This window comes from Drosophila virilis, chromosome 4 (genome assembly GCF_030788295.1).
Source record: "Drosophila virilis strain 15010-1051.87 chromosome 4, Dvir_AGI_RSII-ME, whole genome shotgun sequence".
Classification (NCBI taxonomy): Eukaryota; Metazoa; Arthropoda; class Insecta; order Diptera; family Drosophilidae; genus Drosophila; species Drosophila virilis.
Genome location: NC_091546.1, coordinates 9,822,168 through 9,841,021, shown reverse-complemented (window position 1 = coordinate 9,841,021; position 18,854 = coordinate 9,822,168). Strand labels below are relative to the sequence as shown.

The 18,854-nt window shown below is 39.5% G+C and overlaps 1 protein-coding gene across 2 annotated transcripts in view; it reads left to right on the top strand.

Annotated features, from left to right (window-relative positions):
- The first annotated feature begins 9,949 nt into the window (after nt 1–9,949).
- The window catches only part of Pde1c (Phosphodiesterase 1c), a 94,370-nt gene continuing 85,465 nt past the window's right edge, over nt 9,950–18,854 (top strand). Inside the window, exon 1 of one of the 2 annotated variants that reach the window (XM_070208777.1) lies at nt 9,950–10,426. In XM_070208777.1, coding sequence (XP_070064878.1) covers nt 10,102–10,426 — 325 coding nt within the window. In that variant the 5' untranslated portion in view covers nt 9,950–10,101. The remainder of the gene's footprint in view (nt 10,427–18,854) is intronic. The other variant, XM_032438563.2, reaches the window with a different exon arrangement.

The window sequence follows — 18,854 nt, the reverse complement described above, 5'->3', positions numbered from 1 at the left end:
AAAATTATTAGCATATTCAGAGGAGAATGCTTAACATAAACTCAAGACTCGAGCCCAACGACATCAAAGAGCATAGGCAGCTAGGGGCTGAGACCTTAAGAAGCTGAGCATCAGCTGATGGCTCATGTCGGAAGCAGCAACAGTATCTTATCAAGCTCATAAGGTGAGACGGCTGAGAATTCTCTAAAAATATGCACAGATGGTAGGAGGCAAGTAGATTGACTGTTGGCACGATGTTATTAATAAATGGGGAGCATGAAGAGAGCAAACGCTCTGCAGCCGACCAAGCTGAAAATAGAGATAAACTACATAAATTAGCATACAATTATAAAATGTATAATATACCTAATCAAATTTGTTCATAGCTGGATATATTAGATGCTACAAAATTAAAATAAGCCACAAGCCATACTCCAAATTCACAAATGATTTATGAGATACATTCCCAGTTTCAACTACAAATATAATTAATTCCCTGAAAAAGTTTTAATAGATGATGTATCCTTATGTTGGCTAACTTAACTGTTCTCTGATTTATTTATTATAAAATTAATAATTTTAATAGCTTAACGCTATGATATTGGATTCAATTTTATTGCCAAGTAACTTAAGCCAGGCGTGCTCTACTGCCCATAAGTCTAAGACCTGAAACTAGGGTAGGTGCTTAGAGTCTGGATCGCAGTTAGCATATTCACTAAATCCATTAGCCATTACAATTATTTACACTATGTGCGTCTTTCGGGTTGGTCAACTACTCCATCATGTCGCTGGCACACTCGGACTCGGACCTTAATAAATCGGTGCTACATGAGCGGCAGATACACATAGTAAATTTCCAATTTTAAGGCAGGGAAAGAGGGGTCGAAGCAGACAACAGATGTTAATGCCTCACTGAGCAAAGTGCGTTTCGCTGTTTGGCATTGTGTGTGGCACTTGCCTCACTGTCTGCCCCATTGTTATCGCTCTTAACGTGTTCTTATTGTTGTTGTTGTTATTGTTAGCATGGCTGCTTGTGGTCAGTATTAATATTTGTTGCTGGCCAAGCCCATACGCAATGTGGCCACAAATTGTATGCCCAAAATCTGATTCAGGCTTTACGATGTCCATTATGTGTTGCTACCCTGTCTCCTCGGCCTTTTCCTGTGACTCCCTCTGGCATTATATCGAATTATGTTATAAATATTAAATATATTTGGTTTTGCTAAATACGTGTGAGCATGCCGAACATGACATTGCACAGTTTTATGGAATTTTATGTTATATGCGTGGCTGACTCTCACATTCTTTGTGTTATATTGGTCACGCGTGACAGTTAAAGGCATCCTAAAGCATGGTTAGAGTATTAATAAATGAATGTTAAACTCTTTTTTAAATATCATTAACATCTCCCGCACCTCAAAAATCGACGCTAATGGCAATAAAAGCAAAGGCCTAAGCAATTTAAAATGTAGAAAGGGTGTTCTTCTCTTCGCCGTAGCGCATCCGACAGTCAGACGACCGCAGCAAATGGTCCATTGTAACCGACTGTTACACAACATTATCGTTGCATAACTTCCGCTAATTTGTGCGCAGAATAATCAACAGCGACAAAATTTGTAATAACCAATGTAGCTGGCCATCCTATAGCTACCCTCTCCACGCATCTTGCCACTGGAAGGGCAGTCCGTCGAGGAAGTCGCCAGCTGTGCGGGTCATTTGCTAGGCCATAAAGAAGGCCGCTCACATAATGAGCGGTCAATAAATGACTCATAAATGTAATATTAAATTTGTGCAACAATGAATGCCGTTGAAAAGTGCGCTAATAATTCAAAAATATACGCCTGCACAGCACATATTTATATAACACATTCAATAGGGAATTATTGTCGCCTTAAACAGCACACAAATTCTTGAAAATCAATACTTGGCTTGCATATTTTAAATCAGTTCATGCTGGGCCACTCATTGCTGAGTGGGGGTTCTCAAAATCGAGGCTAACGCTAGCAGCCAGCGTCCAATTCCAAGTACCAGCCACAGCCTCTAAAACATTTTTTGCCTAACAATGGTTGAGTTTTATTGATTAATTTTTTATTTTATTTTTGTTTTTTCAAGGGCCTGTTGCTATTTTTAAAGTATCTTTTTGATTTCGAAAATTGATTAAATGATTCTAATCAATAAATCAAATTACTTTTATGAGTAAAAATATATATAAATGCCAAGTTCTAAGCAATGTGGTGTTCTAATTCATGACAAAATAAATAAAGGCTTGGTCAATTGTTATTTATTTCTGAGGATTTCTTCTGTTCATTCTAACAATACCAATATTATAAATATTGCTATGATATAATTAAAAGAATAAAGCTTCTCCCTTTACGAAGCAAAAATTTGTATAGAACATTTCCATTGCATTTTTCACGAGTTCTCATTTCTGTAGCTGTCGGATGCTATATGGCGGATGTTATATGGCCTGGGCTACAGTCCTGTTTCGCTATTGTGTGAAATTTCGAAAATTAAAAAAAAAAAAATAATAGAAAACGAACAGCAGCAACAAAACCAAACACAAACGCCAGCAACATTTCTGAATCGTCCTTGACTGACCTTGCGCATTGCAGGAGGACGGCGAGCTATGCTCATTATGCTCCTGTTCCTGCTGTTGTGGTCCATTCTGGGCAAACGTCAAGCTTGCACTTGCATTTTAATGGTTGCAATCAAAGTTTTAACGCATTGTTAAGAACATGCGGCGAATACTTGAAAAGGCCAAGGCAAAACAGATGCCTGACGCATTTAACATAACTACATCAGGAATATGGTTATTGCGAGCTCCAACCCAAGGTAAGCCAACGTGCGCAAACAAAAGTGTAAATGTAAATGTTGTGATGGGCCTGTCCGATAAGAATGAAACCTTTTCCCTAGATCTTGAACTATGCTCTTACAATACAAAGTCAATGCGCGTCACACGCTGCGTATACTTAACATTTTGATTTAAAGTTTCCTTTAAAAGCGTTGCAAGTTTTTTTACGGGCGCAACAATGAAAAACTGTTTCATGTGGTAATTAGAGGCAACTTTTACTCAGTTCTTTAGTGCCACTACAAAAAAAAAAAAAAATAGAGAAGAAAATGAAAGACAGTGGGCGTGGCAAACAACTGCAAAATGAGACGAATGAATGAGAATATAATAGTGAAGGCAAATAAAAGGCAACGGCGCAGAAAGCGAGCCGCAGTTTAATTTCATCGCGAGAGCACAAGATGCTCTTGTTGTTATTGTTGTTGTTATAGTCGTTTTTCTAAAGCGCTGAGAAAGGGCGTAGGGCTGGTCCTGTAAGCACATCAGCAAATGCCTGATGATATAATAAAATGCCAAATGTGCGCGCATTATTCAAATGTCATGATAGTCTGCAGCACACACAGCACATGAGTATATCATCCAGACTTGAACTTAATGTTCCCATATGATGTGCATGAGAATGACAGTGCATGCGTGTGTGTGTGTGTGTGTGTGTGTCTTTTTCTCGTTTAAGGAATACGTAGATTTCAAATATGCCAATAAAGAGAATAAGAGAATAGAATGAAGGATAGATAAAGAAGAAATTTTGCTTGTACGGGTTCACCGTAAGGCACTTCCACGCAGGGTGTACATCCTCGGCTATGGGACGTAATATCTATTGTGAGACCCCAGATAGTTGATCAGTGCTGATCTGAAATAATTTATTTAATAATATTCGTACGCAATCTTCGGCAATTCTTAAGTAATATTTTATTTGCGCTTTAGCTTAAATCTTTTAAATATACCGCAATAAAAGTATTGTTAAATGTTTTTGTATGCGAATTTGTTTGTCTGGAATTTATATTCACTCTCCCGTAAGACGTGAGAAATGACAAAGTAGGTTAACCATTTAGATGGGGTCGAATCCTTTACGAGCTCTTGGCTTCTATTCACATAAGACACAGTCACACACATACATGCAGCCCGCTTTCTTTGTTTTTACCATTCCAAAACATACACACACACACACACACAATATACAAAAGAACCAGAACAAGCAATAAAAAGTGTGAAGTGGTATGTGTGACAAGGCATAAATAACTAAACACCTGCAGAGTCTGTGGTGGAATATGGAGCCCAGAGTGGGACACAGGCGCCTCCATCGTCTGCTCCTTTTCTGTCAGGCACGTCTGAGTTGTGGAGTTATAAATTACGCAAGGCTCGTCTGCCATTGCTTAGAGCATTTGTCAATATATGGTATCTTGGGGAAGCGAGACGAGGGGCTGTGATTTGGCATGCCAAATATTTTAGCAAGCAATAATCCTGATTGTGATTCGTGTACCGTGCTAAATAAATACATTTAGTCTTAAATTTTCTGCTGGAATATTTTAGTATAGTGATATTCGTTTCAAAAATAAAAAAGAGTATATGGGTTTTGTGCAATGTCTGTGGGTCACGAATAAATTACCACCGACACTATTATAGAGCTTACAACCCTTATTACCTTCTTCACAATAATCTTTAATGCGATATTACGATATCTGCTGACGAAATTGAATAAAATTGATCCCCAAGCCATGTTTTATACATATTTCCGAAGATCTTGCATGAAGGATTAACTCTCTATATGATGTTAAAGTATGATATTGATACCCGATCGTTTCTACAGAAACAGTCGACCTTAGACAAAAAAAACTAGAGCCATTTGAATATAACTATAATGACGACCCTTGTGAATAAATTATAAAAAATTAATATTTTAAGCTGCATGAATTTATAATAGTCTTGCAAATGGTGTTTTCGGTACTTGTATTATGGTTTAAATTAATATTTTTATTAAAATATATAACATTTTAAGTTTTGGTCAATACTGGCGCCATCAGGCGTTAGCTAGCGGCATTTGGCCGAATACAGCTGGGTGCTTTCGTGGTGAAAAGCTTCCAATTAAAAGAGAGCGCTACTTAATCAGCTGTTGCTGAAAGTAACAGCCAAAGACAACTGTAAATCAATAGTTGAATTATTTTCAAGCGGATGCAACTGATAAGTGGTTATTGGCAAGGTAGAAGGCATTCAACAACTAAGCGGCTTCCCGCTGATTGTTTCAGATGTAACACACCCACTTATCAGACCTTACATCATCTGTTTTGGGGCAAATACACCATTTGTTACTATCGTTGCATTATTATTTGCCATGCCTTGGATTTGCGTGTTCAGACCATTTATTTCAATGCCAATAGCAATGCGAAGTATTGGCTCTCTCGCATTCAGAGCCTATCCCTTGCGCTCTCTCTCTCTCTCTTTTTTGCGAGCTTTCGTCAGCTTTGATTGATGCAATGTGGTTCTTGCGAGCTTCCACTCTCTTGCAGGACTTGAAGCTAAGGAAATGATTTGCTGTTTGCTGCTGCTGCTGCCAGTTGATTGGCAACACGTTTGCCGGAAGGTAGCCAACGCAGGCAACAGGAAGCCAGGACAATTGTTATTGCACACGACTCGCTTCGTTATGCCTCGCGAAGATTTCGTCTTGTGTATGTGTGTGTTTGTGATTGTGTGTGTGCGTGAGTGAGTGTTCGAGTGTTTGAAGTGAAATTATTGAAACAGTTTTGTGATTTAATCGCAGCAAGTGTTGAAGTGTAATGAAGACCCAGCGAAGGGCACACACCACACAGATCCAGCCAACTTGTTGCTCTAAGCCAGCCAATGAGCTGCCTTCGACCACTAATGAACGTGAACCTGTTGCCCATTAGAGAGAAGCAAGCGGAATAAATGCTAATGAGAATTATTTGCTCAACAATTTGTTTCTGCACAACCGCTGCTCGACACTTAGCGCACGTCTAAAACCAAAACAGACATCGTGATCCATACGAATTGGTGGTGGGGGTAATGATAGAGAGACAGACTACTAAAGTAACATTAAACATACTCAAATTACAATTACGTAACCCAAACAAATATATGTACAATGGCAGCTTTAAATCTGAGAAGAGCAGTCAAATGGTCTGCCAACACCTTTCACCCATACACACACGCGCACACATCGCAGAAAGCAGCGTGTTGCCAGACACACCCCGGAAATACCCAACAGGCACCTGACCCACAGACCCAACGGCAACTTTTGTAACCAGCTGCCAAACAAAAACAAAAGCGGATTAACACTTTGCCCCAATGATGATATGGCGGGTACGTTAACCATGCCCAATTTCGCCCTCTGCGTCGGCCGCAACGCTTGCTGTCGTCATTTTTTATACGCCCTGGGCGTGGCTGTTCAAATCAAGCTGCCCAACCAGCCAAGCAGCCAAACAGCCCGACCTGACCCTTTTTATTAGTCAATCTAACCGGGCGACCTTTTTCAGGAGGAGGGCGCAGCGGTAGTCAAAAAGAAATCAAAAATTACACTAGTCTGCAGAATTGCAAGCTTTTGCTCTAAATATAAAACTATCATTACGAAACAAGTCGATTATATCTAGCCATATATGTCTCTCTGTTTCAATCAGACTGTCGAGGTTATTGCAGCCAAAAACACCTCATATATAATTGTTACCAAAGGCAGATAACAATTTTCCCACCATTTATTTGATAACTCCTCGATTTGGCCGAACTCGAAATATATTGATTTTTTAGCCCAGATTAACAGACACTGTGCCTCGACTATGTGCTATATGCATAGCTCAAACTCTAACTTGCTGACAAACATTTCTTGTTTGGATCTGTTATTTTCTGCCAATTCGTTAGAAAATGTAATTGATGGCTTACCTTATTTGGTTGTTTAGTGCAATATCAACAAGCAGAGGCTTTGAGAAGTGAGCAGGCAATTGTTGTTGTTTGTTTCCAACACTTAAGCTGCAAAATATACCCAAACTTTATGTTTGTTGGCCGCCAATTTTTATTTATATAGATACATATATATATATATATATATGTGTGTGTTCCGCTGTCCAGCTGCACGGACAGACAAGTCGCCTGGCCTAAACGAAAATTTGCAATTTGCCGTTGCTTAACCCTTGTCCATTGGCTAAAATCTGCTCCTGCTCTTGTTACTATTTCTGCTGCTTCAGTTCTTCAGTCAGCGATTTTGTTTTGACAGACTTCTGGCCGGGTATCTGTTAAGCGCCCGGGCAATGTTTCCAACTGAGTTGATTATTTTCAACGTAAATCAAAGGCAAAGTATACCCTGGACCCATTCTAAATTGGTAAGCAAGAGGTTTGTACAAATACATTGTACGTAACGGACAGAAGAACGCTCTTTGGACCCCCAAAAATAGCCATTCTCTTAGTCCACTTCTACAGCAGAGACGATCTTCCAATGTGTATCTATTTGCCTGTCTGTCAGACTGACAGACTTCTGGCGAACTACAAGAAACTTGACAAGTAGTTTCCAAAAACACCGATATCCACATACCGTCCCACATTCCCACCCAAGTTAAAAAAAAATGTTCATAAAGACAGCGCAAAGAAAGCTGTAGTTATTTACAAATCCATTATATTATTTTCTTTGGGGTTGACGAAACTCGATTGCTTGTGACGGCATCTCGGGTATCTGTTAGTCTGGCATTCCCGACTAGAACAGTCTGCTTTTTAGGTTATTTAATGCGTTGCGCCGTATTTTGTCTACTCCTATTGCTGGCATGCCGTGACCTTGTGCGCTGGGAATGTGCGACCTAAATATTTAAGAATAAATTTACCAAATTAAAGCCGGATTGCTTATCCAAGCCACTGAGCTTTGCAATTTATCTGCAAACATGGGCATACGCATACAGACACACACACACACACACACACCCACCCAGTTTAAGCGCCCAAAGGTATTAATTAGTGTTGCGCAATGAGTAGGAACGCAGGGGCAGAGCCAAGGAAAAGCGAGCTAAACCGAAGCGAAAGCCAAGCGCAGCGCTGCGAAATTTCTCGAGCTAAACGTTTGAGTAACAACGCGCCCAACTAAAACTTATTATAATACACTCAACACGAAAAGAGTGGGCCAATGCTCAGCACACAAAAGCAGCAACAAGCCAGCCAACGAAAAACAAAAAACAAAAATCCATAATGGCTTCGCCTTACATTTTTTTGCGTGCTCCTTCACCGTATCGTCACACAGTCCCAGCTCTACGGCAACAACGTGTTAAAACTCTCACGCCCAGATACGTTCATATGAAAAGTAGCGACAAGTTGCACGACATCTACAGACAGTTATAGACATATAGACGGATAAGGACACCACAGTGTGGGACACGACAGGCGAGACATATAGGGGAAATGTGAGACGTGATACTGTCTAAATATTTTTCTTAATAAATAAAAAAGACGTCCAGAAAAAGAAAAAAATGCTGAATGAGTAGATGTAATGAATGCAGAATTCCACGCATACAATGCGTTAACTTATGACGGCTGTCTTTTTCATACGAAGCTAAATTTAGTTTATTCGGCAACGCTCGAAAGTAGGCAACACTTTTCGGTATATACACAAATAAAGTATATACAAAAATAATTGTAGTTTAAGAAATAGTTAGCTATTAATATTTGAATATTCAGAATAAGCTTTTAATTAATTTCAGTTAAAAATATCATATTATCTTCTAGCCTTTTTTGGCCACATCGTTTAGGGGCACAGGAAAATTTCTATATTGAGCCAGATGTTAATTTTGAACACAATCATTTTATGTATAGTATTAAGCCAGACTCTACAGGTTTTTAGAATACATTTGAAATTTACTTAAATATATATCAAAATCTTTGCATAAGACGACTTATACACGATAAGGCATTTATCAAGTTGGAAGCTGTTTGGTGCCCTGCGGCTCTGTAGCTTCTCACGCACATTTATTTTTATTGTCTTTTCCAAAACATTTGCGGCATTTTAACATTTTTATGTGGCAATTTTTGACGCCTTCCGCAGACGCGATAAGAACGCTGGGCGAAACAAATCGCCCACCAATGCCACATTTCAACCCGAACTCATGCCCACGCTATGGCCAACCTTAATGTATACATTTAAATGTCATTATCACAATACGCTGGCGATAGGCAACCACAACAGCAACAACAGATACTTGAACAATCAGCCACCAAAAGCCACTCATTTTCTGTGTTTTGCAACTGTGGTTGTCCATGAATGTCTATCTGTCTGGCTCTCGGTCTGTCTGTCTAATATGTCGCTCATTGTATGCGTGTGTCGCTTATTTCCAAGCAATTTATTTTAATTCGTCGCATTTTAGAGTGAGGCATATGCTAGGATAATACCAGCTCTAGTAATTTTATCAGTTGACTAAAATCACTTGCAACTTGTGCTTGTGATATTTGGGCTTATTCGGATAATAATGATTTTATTGAACGCAATCATCATCATTATCATCTACAAAATGAGGTCTTCATGTGTGGTATACTTTACAGCCTTCGACGGGAGGTTTTTGTAATTTCAATTATTCTTAAATTTTGGTGCAGCAAATTGAAATTGAAGTAAATAAAACAGAGAGAGAGGGTGGATTCAACATTTACATGAAGGATTAACAAAGTTGAGATATATTTTAAGACATGCAATTATTATAACAAAGGCATAATAAAATCAAATAGGTGTGCTCTTCTGTTAATCTATATTTACAAGTTTGATATGAAACAAGGGGAGTTATTCAGAGTGTGAAATAACATATTACTGGCTCTATACGAAAGACTAAATCATTTTTGTAGCACCTAAAGGGTTATGAAACTCTACAGACCAAAATATAGTAGAATTGAGAATTTTTTAAATGAATTAATTTGCTTATCTTGCGGCATTTAATATCTTTAATGAATCTGAATTAGTATTAATATAAAAGTATTTTATTCTTAAGCGCGTCGTCAATTAAAATCAAAAATTTTCAATTTCAATTTGAGCACAAAAATATTGTAAGTTGTTTAATTACAAACTTTGAGACTAACAGAAGCTACCCTCGTGATAAGTAAACTTTGTCAGGCTGTCAATTTGTCGAGCTTAATTGCATCAAGTTGGCTTGGGTTGGCATACTTTAGGGTCATGTTCTAATGGCCAAATTTAATACGCAGCGGTTGTGTGCCTAACAAACTAAGCAAACCTGGCAAAATATGTGCCATAATCAGGAAGTGATTGGAAAGTGCGCAGGCAAGCATTAAGCAAGACCCAACGCGCGTTCAACATGTCGAATGCACCACGCCGTTTGGCGCCCGGTTCTGCCACGCCGGTCACCTCAGTGGCAGCAGCTGCTGCAGTCACAGCAACTCCATCCTTAGCCACATCTGTTCTAACTGCACGGTTGAGCGGCGACAACACGGTAACTAGCAGTGCAATAGCTATGGAGCAATCTATGCCACCGCAGCCAATGGCAGCCACATCCTGCCCGGATTCACCAATACGCCGCGTATCCTCGAGCTTGAAAAACTCTGCACTGGACTTCGCCTCGCGCTTTTTCAACAAGTGCAAAGCGGCCACATTTACGGTCGACGGCGCCACCTACACAATCGGTGAGTATTCTCGGCATTGCAATATCAACACACAGAAATCCTTTCGGCTACGTCGCCATCGAAAAATATTGGACTAAGGTCAACAAGTGTCTGGTGGCCAAGCATCGACAAACAAAAAAATACCCCATATGTTACGTCCACAGTTGCTAGTCTTAAAGAATCTTTCGCCTCAAATTGGTCTTTTTTTATATCTCTATGTGTCGAATGTCAGTGTCATATTTTCCTTTGTCTCGATTTTCATGCGTAGCTCTTAACAAGTGTGTGTGTGGTTCGAACTGACATTGTGGGCAAGGTCGTCGATAGACATTGGCCTCCGTCTGATATGTGTAGGTGTGCACTATTTATTTTATTTTTACTCATATTTGTACTTTGTCCACAAAATACAATAAGAAGGATCGTTGCAGTCGGGTGCGGTCGACTGCGTACTTCTCTGTCCATAGTGCAATAACAATTTCATTTATAGAAAAGAGTCCGCTGAGAGTCATATTTTATTAAAACAAAGATTATTGATACAAGCATTCAAAAGCATGGTCTGCCAATGCATTTTGAGCCTGTTGAAATAATGAAAACGTATTGTTGCTTGCACCTATAATTAAATATTTTTAATTATTAACTACCAACTGATTTTAATGCATCAATGATTATGCGGGCTGGTAGGTACATATTATTTTTGGTTGGCTTGCATAAATAACCAAAAGCATACCAAAAAAAAAAAGCAAATTTAATTGCAATTTTATCTCCATCGTGCTCAAGCAGCAAAATCTGTAACGAAACAAAACAGAAGCAAAAAGTTCACGTGCCAATGCGTGCCAAAAAAAATGCCCAACCGAAAAAAAATTCAGCTCTTCTGGCAAGTGATATGCCTAAAAGATAACTTGGATTGTGTTTGATTTGATACGGCACGCAATTTAGGAGCTCGACTCTCCCAGGAGTCGCATCCCTGTCAAATTTCGCTGACTTAAGCGAATTTGCGTGGGCGTACGAATCTTGTTTGTGCGTGTATCCGCATGTGTTTATTTAAAATCTGCGACAAATCGTATCAATTTGAGGCTTTCATTTGAATTGCTTATGCTTAATTCACGCCACGTCCTACTGTGACACATCAATGCGCCATTGAACATACTTAATTAATATGCAATAATGGAAATTGCGGCCAATAATTGAAAGCGGTGAAAACACTGGAATGTTAATGATTCGACATACATATATAATGTATGCGAATGGTTAAATAAGAGCTGGTCAGCAGCTACCTAGCACTTAACGGTTTTTAATGATGTCATTTAAAATGTCATTTAAAGTTTATAGAAGCGCAGTCCAATGAGAGAATGGCTGCCATTGTTGTCCTGCGGCAACTGGGCCCAAAGGATGTGCCTGGCGCAAGGCAAAAGCAAGGCAAAGCAAGCAATGATAAATTGCCAAGTTACAGAAGACTTTAGGTCCTGCCTTCGCATCCGGGCCAGAGTCCTGGATGGGCGCAAAGTGCATCAGCTGTGACATCAATTAAAACTTGTGTGCCAAGACGCAACAGGGCTGCAGTCTCCACAGGCATAATGCAATTAAAATTGTACCAAAAGCAGAGCAAAACAGTCTCTAGACATAGCCCGTTCCAGTTGCAGCACCAACAGCTGCAACATGTGCCCCACTAGAGTTTTATTAATAAGTCTTGGCAGGCCCAACCTTTAAGTTTTTGGGCACAAACTTCTGGCTCTTTTAATCTTTAATTGCTGATTTCTGTATGCGCAATAAGAGCCCGCTACGGAAGTTCAAAAACAAAGCTGGCCAGCGGGGAAGAGGTGGGCCCAGACCAACGACAGCTACGGGAAACACAAGCGTGTACAACTCGGTGTGCTTTCAGCTCGACAATGGTATTCAGACCGTTTCCAGCTCTACGAACACTTTCCGTGTGCACTTTGCAGTTGGCCGGAAATTGTATTGTCAACGCCAGATGTGGAAAGGCGGTCAACAACTTCAACTGCCTAGGTGCTGTCTGGCATACGCCCTAGTGTCTAAACAGTTGTCCTGTTGGACACGCCTGTTTTTTTTTTTTTGTCGTCGTTCGTTGTCATAGATGCACAAATTAAAAATAATGACAAGCAAGAACTGTAAACATATCCCGGCTCGAAATATTACATCATAACAGAACTACGATGGCCTTGAATAAATCGCATAAATTGTTAGGCAATAACAATACAAATTTAAATTCATTAAAGCAGGTTCATTCAAAAATTATGAATGTCTTAAAAGAATTACATTGAATTTATTTAAAGTAAATAGAGCAGGCTTTTATTTAAGAACTCCTGCGAAAATTCAGCAAATTTGTGGTTCTTTGTTCCTAAAATCTATCCCCATACATATAATATTTCAAAATAATTATATAATATCATTATACTAACAAGATTTTAGCTTGTTACCATTAAAAAACACAACGCTCAGAACGATTAAAATATGTGTTAATTATTATGTATCAACTCTAAATTGGCGTTCAACGTAGGATGCCATACATTAATTTATCCAATACTCTGTTCTTATGGGTAAACTCCCATTGAATCATAGTTTTTCCCATCTGAACTGAGTGTGGATACAAACTTCTAACTCTTACATTTGTATCGATTGCTACAGCACGGTTTAATATTCAATTCAATTAATACTCAAATGAAAACGAACAGCCTCGCCTTCTGAAAGAACTCTCACTTTGCAAGTGTTTCTAAAGCACTCACAGAAGTCCAGACACAATTTCAGTTTGGTTGCAAATCGGACAGCTCTTGCGTGTTGTTTTTATTGTTCCGGCTTCAGGTAGTGTGAGGTGGTACTGGTGCTGTTAGCTTTCCATTAATCAGGAAGTGTGGCGATTGCAAAGCCATTTTGTTGCATGGCAGGCATTACCATGGCGCGCAGTGTGGCAGGCAGCGTATCGTAGATTTAGCAGCCGTTTGCTGGCCGCAGTCATCTTCACAGAGGACAAAAACCTGTTGCAGAGGAGGCGGAACCTCGATAAAAGCTCGGGAATTTATTGATTGAGTAAGAGGAAGGCAGAACTGGGCTGGCACAAAAGGAGAGAAAGCGAAAATCGATTTCACGCTCAAATTGATTTGGCTTTTATTGAATGGCCATTTAATTTATGGCAACGGGCTGCTATAAAGTGGGCGTTGCGAGCAATAAGCATCAGAACTTTTGTTCGGCAGTTTTAGAGCTTATAAATTTAAATTGTGACTCCAAGCTGATACAAATTCCCCAGGCCTCAAGCTAACGCCCTATTCGAGCTGCTGCTCTAACATGATGTCAATTTTGTTGCTGTTCTCATTTGCCCTTCTTGTTGGCGGCTACATTGATTTTCAGCTCTGCTACTAAATGCCACCCACAGCGCACAATCGCACACATTCCTTACCCGGCCCATCTCTGCCACACACACAGGCACACACACATTCATTATTATGTTGTGTGTGGAAAAGTGTATTGTCGACTACTCCCCCGCAGCCAGCTGCAAGTTTTTGATGTGCTCCCGTTGTCGAAATGTTGTTGAGGTTTGCGGGCATATTTTGGTAGAAATGTTTTTATATCAGCTGCAGTGAGACACACCAACATTCCAGACCAAACCAAACGCTACCCAGACACCAGACAGCCATGACAGCAGCCTGACATCGTAGCATCCTTTACTTCCTGACTGTTGTCATTTGGCAAGGTTGGTCTGCTCGACTCGCTCGACTTTTGGCAATTTGTTCCGAATTTGGTATTAATTTTTCACACAGGACACAGGAAATTGAAATGTTCCCATAACGGGAAGTCGTTAGCTTGCCGAAATGGCGCCTGCAATCGGCGACAATGTTGTAGCGTTTCATTTTGTAAATGGTGTGAGGGCAACGAATTTAGCAGTTTTAGTTACGGCTCACAATTCAATTAAAAGTTTATAAGTCACGGCATAACAAGCAAAATGTAAATAAATTTTGCTTAAAACTCTTCCAATCGAATTAGGCCACCTAACTAAAGTTTTACTCTACAATTTTTGACAGCAGCCGACAAGTGCATTAAGCTTGATCAACACCTAGACAGATGAAAACTTAAAGCATCCAATGAAACGAGCTGAACATCTAAATTAAACCATTTTAGTTTGCTCTCATGTCCCTAATGGTAGCTACGTTTCGGCTTCCCAACTCCATAAGTTTGGCAGGTCATTTGAGCCGCAATGGTAACTTCAATCAAGGGAAATTGAAGCCCGTAGCCAACCCAGTTGCCCATTAACCCGCCACAATAAAAGCGAAACGACCAACCGTGGAAAGTGAAAGTTGTTTCAATCGCCATCCCAATTGAATATTTGTTAGTACGCCTATTCGTCGGTAGTATCATATTTATTTTATTGTCTGCATCAGCCCGATATTGATCGAACAGAACAGCAACAGAAACAGAAACAGAAACATTTGAAACACTCCCCACATGAATTTCTCGCGATATCCAAAACTTGTTGTTGTTTATTTGACGCAATCAAAAAAGGCCAACAACGAAAAAAATTTAATTTAAAAAGCAGCTCGATTGACGTGCGAATATCTCTTCTGCGTATTGTGTGCGTGTGAGTGTGTGTGCGTTCTGTTTTCCCATCGATTCACAGGAAACCAAAAAATTGTTTACATTTCAACAATCGAATCAACAAAAGACGCGGGGCAGGCAACTCACCAGCCCACCAGTTCACCAGCTCACGGGCAGTTCGAGTTGGTCTACTCTGTAAATAGAGCAGGCAGACATATTTTGTGTTTTTATTTCCCATTCATATAACATCAGATTAAAGAGGAACATTTATTTTATAGTGGCATAACATTGTTGTATACACAGCTATTTTATGGAAGTTTTAAATATTTATATTGATTAACCATTTAATATTCTCTACATGGAAATCAAACTCAGGCCTCAAATTTATTTTGTTTTTCTTTCGAATTTAAAACCAGTTTGCTTGTTATTTTAATACAAATTTGTACAATTAATTAGTCTTGTTTACATTTTAATATTGTTCACCCCAATAAACATTAAAAGGTCACTTATTTCAGAGATATCATTGAACCTTTAGGCGATTTAATATAGATGTTTTGAGGGAAATAGTACAAGTTATTTCACTATTTTGCCAATGTATTTAAGCTGCTGTTCAAAAGAATATATAATTATGAGCAAAGTCTCCTAACGGACACTCGCAGTGGAAATATAATTTTCTTTATAATTTTGACAAACAACTCGGACGGACCACTGCGTATAATATGTTATTATGAATTGTGAAAAACTGCTTATTTCAGCCGGCATTCAATTATGGGATAAAATGGACTTTGAGAACCATAAATACAGTTGTATGGGTAGCCATAAAGTACAGATACTCATCCTACGTCTAAATATCTCAAGCTTCTAGTGATAAGTACTCAAAAATAACCACGTTTACATGCACTGCAAATCGAACATTTAAAAACACCCTTACATGAGTATTCATTATCATTAGATACTGCCCCTTAGCAGACCAAGATTTTACTACATTATTATAAGTTATAAATTAGCTAAATATTAAGTTTATATTTAGAATACATTTAGATTAAGAATACAAATCATACCCGATATACTACATTAAATACATTCACATTTAATACATTTAAGCCGCATTAAGTAGCGAAAATGCCCTTTCATCACCGTAATACGACATTGCTACTCGACCTAATTAAATTCGAAGGCCAATGAAGGAGTAGTATTTGCATCATCAATCATGCGCGAATTGCATACTTCATACATCTGCTGTCAGCATCAGCAATATTTTATCAATTTACCAAACACTTTCTCACTGCTGCCAAATGGGGTGGCACGTTGGCGGCTTCCCTGATAAATTATTATGGCAATCATCGGTGACTTTTATGTGTAAGTTGAGGCGCAGCCTACGTCGCTCCGAAAAGAAATGACCATTTTAAAAGAAAACAAGTAAGAATGCTCCAGTCGCGAGTAGCCGAATAAGAGATACCCTGCACCCGTATCAAGCGTCGAAAATGTAATTTTTTATTATTCGGGACACAGAGAAGTTATCCAAAAGGTATTTTAGATCTGTGTATACTATAAGAGATTCTGATTACCAAATTTGATGTATCCAATACTTCTGTTGATGCAGATCAAATATAGTTTTGCCTTATAGGGTTGGATATATTTCTTTCAGTCTGTTACAAACATTTGGACTCAACCATTATACCCATTTATAATGTGCGCAGCGTATACAAAATCCAAAAAAAACCCCGATAAGGCAGACAAAAACAATAACACAGCAGATGATATTTTTTATAGGCAACTTTTCTTTTTATAGCTTTTGTGAGCGCCCCTGAAGCTACGTGGCAAAATTGTTGCCGTTCATTAGGCACCTGGCGAATGTTGTCTTGCCCCGACCCCGCCACTCTAAGTGCGAGCGCGTAAATAAAAATGTCAATTTAAAGTTAGGAATTCTTTATTATACTTTTTGGCAAAGCAACACTTAAATGCATTGGCAAGCCTGTCGAGAGTCCGTCAAGAAAAACCCAACGCCAACCTACATCGGGAAGTGCAGATGTGCGTCCCCCTGCCACAGCAAAGTGGGGCGTGGCCAATACAATGGCCAGCCTTAGCACTCAGCAAAGTTTTTGCTGCCGTGTTTATTAAATTTTCGCGCTCGCGAGCCAAGCTGGCTGGCAAAGGGCGCAGGAAGGAAGGCGCGCGCATAATGGAAAGTGGCGCCAATATTACCAGTTACTTTGAATTCCTTTGAGAACGTTGCTTTTCTCTGTAAGCCGAGCAACAGTTTTCGAGCAGTTGATAAACGTGTTTGCCAAAGCTTTGCTTAGCTTGCTTATCACTGGACCCCTGCCTGAACTCTTAGTCTGCGCCTTTTTGGCCTGATTGTAAATCGCATTTCCATTATGCATAATTTGTTGCCTGCGGCCACTTTTCCTTTGCTATGCGACAAGTTTTATCGAGCAGCTCGTGCAACTTGCAGCAACTTTGTACATACAATCGCCTGAGGCTGCAGGGTTAGGCAGAGTTACATGAAAAACGCTTCGACGCAACGAAGAGGTATAACATATTTATGCCACTTAAATCGATATACCCGATAGCAGTATTGCTTCTTAGCTATCGATTGGTGCTATAACACACAAATCAATTTTCTGAACAACCAACCCATATACAACATTTTTATAGCCAAAGCTCACCAATCATTCTCTAACCATCCCAAAAGAATATATACTTAAATGTTTAAGGGATATCTCATATTCGCGTTCTTTAGACTTCAACATGCTCACCTGATTACCAAACACCCATTGATTTGGTTTGGTTAAGCTTTGAGTTCCCGGAGGGTCGGTCGCCTTAGCAGCCACCAATAAACGACATCGTCACCGCACACGCAAGACTGCGTGAAGCGGTTGGGCGGGGTCTAAGACAACCACTAGGCTAGCTTACTGCTGTGCTTTGCTGTGTTTATTGCCTTTTTCCGTAGTTGTAAGCTGATAAAAATCAGTTAATTGAAATGGACGAAAAATACTTTATACTTAGCTTTGGTATGATTTTCAATTTTGCTAGAACTTTACTTAAAATTATAACACCTTTTACAATAAGAAATGTTTCTCGACTTTGCATGGTCTACGTTGTTTGCTGCATATTGTGGAAATCACTTTCCCACACATAGAAAGCATATAAGCCTATCGGACTATCGGAAGCTTCCATTCCATTCAGCATATCTTCGAGCTTGTAATAGCTAGAGGACCTTTATATATGTGCCCTAAAAAAATTGTGAGTGCTGCTTGGATTGGGGCTTAGGGAATCTTCGAGTCGAGCACTCCCGATTAGAGCACGCTTACTTACATTTTCGCTAAAATAATCAGCACCATGAAAATCCATTCGTGTGAATGTGACGCTTCTTTCTTATGCGCACAAACTGAATAAGAATGTAATTACTTGCTTTGCTTAGATATAAAAACCTTCAGACATCGCAGATCCCTTGGCCCGTAGTAAAATGTTTCTTGTTTGTGTCAGCTATTTCTTTTTTAGCGCTGTTTTCATTTTTATGGGCAACACAAATCAAATTTATGCGTTGGCCAACGGTTTTGATGGGGCGCTGCCCAAGCCAAGCAATTTCTATAACTGATATCATTCGTAGCCCCCCGCCGCTCTTCCCTACGGCCACGGCAGGACTTGCACTTTGAGTACATGTTTTGAAACTTGATTTGCCAGGGCAAATCCCGCAGCTGCCACAGTTGCTGCTATTATTATTATTACTATTTGTACGTTATTTGTACATATATATTGCACATATATATATAGGTACATACATATATGCAACCTATTGCCCCCACGCTGCACACGTTCCTTGCGCAAATTGAAATTGAATTGCGAACTTTAAAAGTTTATAGCCACAGCGAGAGGCGAGCTCACTTAGCGGGCCATCAGCTTCACG